We start from the raw sequence: 5888 nt of genomic DNA, 5'->3' as shown, positions 1-5888 counted from the left end.
CCAAAGCCACAAGGGATAGCTTGCTACTGACGCCAACCCCATGTCCACCCCTCACTTCCTAATCACAGGGTGTTTTATATAAAATTACTTGCTGGATAATAATAATAATAATTTTGAGTTAAATGAGAGTTAGACGAAACAAGACGTCCGGACGTACCCACAAGTATTATTGCAGCAATCAGCGAAGCCGAGTTTGGAAATAACGCAGCAGCTTATTATTATTATTATTATTTTTAAAAAAAAGTGTTAATATAATGATTTAACTTAGTAGCACCTTTATAGCGTGAGGAAGGTATTCGTTTCTATTATTAGGTGCGGAAGTGTAGACTTCTCATAATCGCAAAGATGTCGTCGTGTAGCGCTGCATTATTATACAGGGAGGTGGGGTACGACGTCGCCGCGTGGCCACTCGCTTGCAATGAAGTTGACGGCCCAGCATTTGCCTCGTTGCTTATGTGGGCCCCCACATATAAAGCCCAATCTATTTATTATATATATATATATATATATATCTCCCTTATTTCTCCAATTGAAGTGTACAATCTTTCTCCCGGAGTCGTATTCACATGGATGTGCTCAGCTCCGTTGGGCAAGAAAGGTACTGCGGGGAAGAAAGAAGAAGAAAAAAATATCTCTTTCCATCTTGAACCAAAAGATAGGTTTTTAGTCCCCTTTTTTTTTCCCCCTTTTCTTTTCCTTTTAAGCCTCTTTTAAGTTGCTTTATATCCACACACACACACACACGTAAATTTGGTCTGGTGCATCTGGTTAATGTCAATTCTGGTTACTCGCTTTGAGCGATTCCTTTTCACATTATGATATCTCGCCGGCCCAAATTATCGAAATCCAAACAAGGCCCAGTCTTGGCCCAATTAACTTTGAGACAGTGAGATATAATATTAAAAGTAAACCTCAAGATAAGACTAGTATTCTTTATAATCCATCCAACTTCAGAACATCATGAGATTGTACAATATAAACAATAATACAGAGAAGGCACATTTAATCACCTATCCTAATTACCGTTCTTACGGAGGATAAGAATGGTCGATTTCTTGGCGACTAGAATATTAATTAAAAACTAGGACAAGGAACTATCTATAACGTAGGGGAAGGGGAGAACTGAGAACAGAACTAGAATTGAAGTGATCCTATATATACATCCTCATCTTCTTACCCTTCACTCCCTCATCGAGGCCACGATGACCTCCAATGGAGAAGTCTATACAACCCAAATGGTCAATTTGCGAGTTTGGCTTGTGTCGATGGATGCCTACTACGAGATCTCACCATTCTATCTCCAATATTTGCTAATAATTGATGTGTCATGTGATATTCTTAAAGACCTTTATTGGTAAACCTTTTTTGAAGTCGAGAAATGGGAATGCAAAAGCTTGATCAGGCTCAGCCAGCTCCCATCGGAATTTTAGCACAAGGTGGTGCAGGAAAATGGCAATCTCGAGCTTGGCTAGCTCAGACCCTGCACATAGACGAGGGCCTCCTCCGTATGGCATGAAGTTGTTGTTGGTTGCTGTCACGCAAGATGAGCAACTCTGCAAAAGATAAATTATATTTTATAAATACTTTACGACATTATATTATCTCATTTCACTAGAGACATATTATCAGATCATGTCATGTTATGGTATTGAAAGACATGGCGTGCCAATTTTTCTTTTTCTTTTTTCTTTTTTCTTTTTTCTTTTTTCTTTTTTCTTTTTTCTTACAAGGAAATAGTAACATGACACCGATATTTCGTACAAATCAAACATGGCCATCCCAATACATAAGATGGGCAGATGGAGTGTATCTGGCGATATGCCACCCCACATAAGATGGGGTGGGCCATGCGACAACGCCCAAGGATGTCCATGGCCATGGACATCCCCATAGCTATATATATAATTTATTTCTTATCAAGAATTAAAAACGAATACACTTAATTAACTATTAATTACTCCTTGGCATCCCGAAAGTACCCTCGTAGAACAAATAAATGATAAGATGCACTAGTCCAAAGGAACAAGGATGTTGTTCTCCAATTATTCAATCCACATACGCCTTTAGTCCTTCCAGGTGTCCTACTTAGGAAAAGTAACAATACTCTAAATTTACCTTTTGACCTTTGACTACCTAGGGAGGTGAGATCTCTGGTGATATTATGATCATCAACTAATTTAATCAGGATAAAATTTGAAATCCTTTTTGGTTTGTTTGTTTAAGACTATTTATCGCTCGACATAGCCAAGTTACACGTGTGCAGAACTAGTCATCCTCCTCAAGTCGAACTTCTCGGTATTCACGTGACAACTCTTGATTGGCCCAATTTAATGGGTTGTTCATTGCGTGGCTCATACGTTTGGAATCTGGATGCCTTTGATATAACAGATTAGATAGGAAACTAAGGAAAAAAATTATCCTGTCTATCTTAGGTTATATGTTCCTTTGTTCTTTAGTCCTTATGGAGCTGTCATTACAGAGAAACCTTTTTGGAAGCTAATATATGTGCCTATCTCTATACACCTCTGTAGCTTTGTGATTGTAGTTAAGCCTATAGTTTTCATATTCTCTAGTGGATGATTAAAGCAGAAAAGAAAGGATAAAATCTCAATTAAAATAATAAACGTGCTATGCTATGTGGATTGTGACATGTTGTGATGAGGACTTAAAACCCAAAGAAATTAATAAACTTTTTAGTTACATGCACTGCGAAGAAGAAGAATGTTGGAAAGAATCACGAGAGTTATTCTACTACGACAAAGCCAATTAACGTCATGACCGCAAGTGTTTAACGTCGTATGCGATAATTATCAACATGAGATGGATCGAATGGACTAGGAGGATGGACCACCTAATAGTTGGTGTCATATTTGTTTAACCATTCTTTGGCAACAGCGTAGTAGTAGCAAGTTAAAAAAATATATGCTTCGTTTAGCCGCATAGAGAATTAACTCAGTAGAACATCAGACAAAGTTTTATCTACAATAAACTATAATAAAATTAAAGAGAAAATTAGTCAGATGTATAGAATGATGGGTGTAGGCGTAGCGTTCTAACCTTCCATCTCCATGGATTAAACTGATGAGGATCTTGGAACAAGGACGAATCCAGATGAACTGCTGCCAGAACTGGGAGAATTTTCCAACCACACGGGATGTCATATCCTTAAAGAGTGACAAAAAGTAAACATAAACATATCATCTCCGTCAGCTATATTAACAAATAATCCACCCTCTGCTCTTGGTGAATACTATATATTAAGAGGTCGACATTTACCAACCTTTGTACCGCACATCTCGAATAGCTTTCCTGTGCAAGAACCTCACTACGTTCCCCAGCCGCAGTGTCTCGTTAATCACCTTCAGAGGAGAAAATATTACATAAATTAATTTCTCAGAACTAATACCGAAAATAAATGGATTTGATTTAAGATGGTACGGCTAAATCTTGCATATATAGATCCGCCAAATTTTAATACCTTCATTTTGACCACTAAGACAGGGCCACAATATTTGGAAAGGTATAGATCCATATGCAATTTCTGATACTGTGTGAAGTCGGTAATAACTAATTATTGATAGAGAAAGATGGGTTTAATGTTGTAACACCTGCAAGTTTTTTTTACTTTTGTTTCTTAAACAACAACATCAACATCAGGGAGGGAGCTTACACATTGGGTGAACTCCATTTGCTTATAGTCTTCCCAGCTCAATCGGCACTCTCCTCTTTGCTTCTTCTTCGCAGCAATTTCATAGTGCTCCTCCTAAGCAAAGGGAAATAAGATATATTTATTTATTAAGAAATAATATTCACATCTAAATTTACGAATGTGAAGGATGCTTTCTAAGAAATAAAGTTTTACCCGCAATTCTTGCATGGCTTTCGGGCATGCTTCGAGGAAGAAGATAGCTAGAGCTAAAGCGATCGATGAGGTCTCATGTCCGGCAAACAGCAGACTGAGTAAAAGATCAAGAATTTGCTCTTTCGAAAGATTAGATTGTTTTAAGGCCCATCCAAGGAGATCATCTTCCTCTATTATTTCTCGTCCACTGCTTGTCTTCTTGTTCCTCTCTTCCATTTTCCGTTCGATCACCGCGAGAATAGTAGATCGCGACTGCTCATTAAAAGTGATCTATAATTATCTTGACAAATTTATGTTACTAAAGTTACTACGATGGCAGCCACACATAAAAGCTAGGCCATTGATATGCTGATGCTCAAGGAGTAAAGCTTGGTGATCGATGAGGAATCCCTCGGCCATCATGTATAATTATGAGGTGGGTCATCTATCTTTTGATTTTATTAAATAAATCTGAGCCCTTAAAATGAAAGGCAGGCGAGAGCAATGAATCATTGAATGCGGCCTCGTGGCAGTAAAAGTGCCAACATTTTATGTGATCACACGCATGATAAACATATAAACTGGTCATCTGAGTAAAAAGATGAAAGAGAAAAAGAAAGTGTTCTACGAAGAGTCGGGGATTAAGTATATTGTATGTAAGTTTGTACCCGAACATAAGATATAACTCAACAACATGCAAAGATTTGGTCGATTTTATTCTACAACCGTGACAACTGTCCCAATAAAAAAAGGTTCACACAAGTGCTACAAGATGGAGTTCCTCCTGAGCTAGAGCTTAGAATATTTGATACCTGTAGAGCTTTCCAATACGGAGTTCCTGGAAAATTGAGAGGAGCTGAAACCACTCCTTTCATGAAGGTTATGTACCCTCTTCTCAACTTCTCCGTGTCGGCCTCTCCCGGATCCATACTAATTATATTCTTCGCCATCAAATTGAATGTAAACTGCATCGATCACAAATATATATATATATATATATATATATATATATGCTTATAAAATTAATGATCAAGAATATACTACTGAGAGAGAGAGAGAGAGGGTATACCTTCTTGGCTTCCTCTTGGGCGGAGAAGGGCGAATTCTCGGGCCAGGAGGCGAGGACGAGGAGGGTGTGGCGTTCGACTTCGGGGAGGAGGAGAGTCCTGAGTCTAACATTGCTCATGAAGTTGAGCGATATGGTCCTCATCTCTCTATGCATCTCTCCTACTAAAACTAACATCGACCATTTCCCGAGTATCCCTCCAATGCTCTTCGGATAGCTACACTCGAATAGTCTCCCCTCGTTTTGTAGTACGAATCGATTCAACCCTGCGTCCGCCGACACTATCGTCCGCTCGCCGAAGAGATTCGATCGATAGATCTTCCCGTACCTGAGGAGGAGGAGGACTAAAAAGGATGAGATAGAATCCAATCCAACACTAGTTAGCTTTCCATGTGAAGAATTGGGGTACCTTGAGATATGAAGGTCCATGAATTGGCCGATGGTGGTGGCGGGATAGGACTTGAGATAGGCGAAGGTTTCGCCGATGAAAGGCCAGCCGATGGCGCCGGGAGGGAGGTTGGGCTTCTTTGATCTACCACTCCATCGAATGATGTTGGAGTAGAAGAGGAGAGCTAGGAGAGCAGGAGGGAGGAAGAAGAGGAGCTCCCTCAGTATGGAGATCATGGGAGCCAAGTAGATAGAATCTAATTGGAGGAGGAGAAGGAGGATGGTAGCAATTGAGCAAAAGCTGAGGTGGGTTGGGTTTAGATTTAAAGGACTCGTTTCGCTTCTTCTTCTTTTTCTCTCTTTTTCTTTTTATTTTATTTTATTTATTTATTCCAGAGACAAGTAGTTGAAAAGAAGAAGAATAAGAAGAAGAAGAAGAAGAAGAAAAAAAAAAAAAAAACCCCTACTTGATATGGAATTGGCTGGAAAGTCTCAATGTCTCTTTTCTTTTATTTTTTATTATTAGTGGTTGTAGTTTTAATTGCGACGGGAGCTAATTGGGTTGCAAACTGCAAAGGCGAAAGGGCCAAAAGA

At 39.1% G+C, this 5888-nt stretch overlaps 1 protein-coding gene across 1 annotated transcript; it reads right to left on the bottom strand.

Annotated features, from left to right (window-relative positions):
• Nucleotides 1-929: 929 nt before the first annotated feature.
• LOC140773928 (steroid (22S)-hydroxylase) lies at nucleotides 930-5639 on the bottom strand. The gene is made up of 8 exons (XM_073116720.1): nucleotides 5317-5639; nucleotides 4911-5235; nucleotides 4654-4806; nucleotides 3863-4114; nucleotides 3671-3763; nucleotides 3281-3359; nucleotides 3058-3164; nucleotides 930-1553 (listed from the first exon to the last, which is right to left on the bottom strand). The coding sequence occupies exons 1-8, from the start codon at nucleotides 5529-5531 to the stop codon at nucleotides 1326-1328; spliced, it is 1452 nt and encodes a 483-aa protein (XP_072972821.1). The 5' UTR covers nucleotides 5532-5639; the 3' UTR covers nucleotides 930-1325.
• Between the last annotated feature and the right edge of the window lie 249 nt (nucleotides 5640-5888).

The sequence above is a fragment of the Typha angustifolia genome, chromosome 13 (assembly GCF_048772165.1).
Source record: "Typha angustifolia cultivar Huaian chromosome 13, ASM4877216v1, whole genome shotgun sequence".
NCBI lineage: Eukaryota > Viridiplantae > Streptophyta > Magnoliopsida > Poales > Typhaceae > Typha > Typha angustifolia.
Note: the sequence above shows the minus strand (reverse complement) of the source record. Positions and strands in the feature narration are given on the sequence as shown.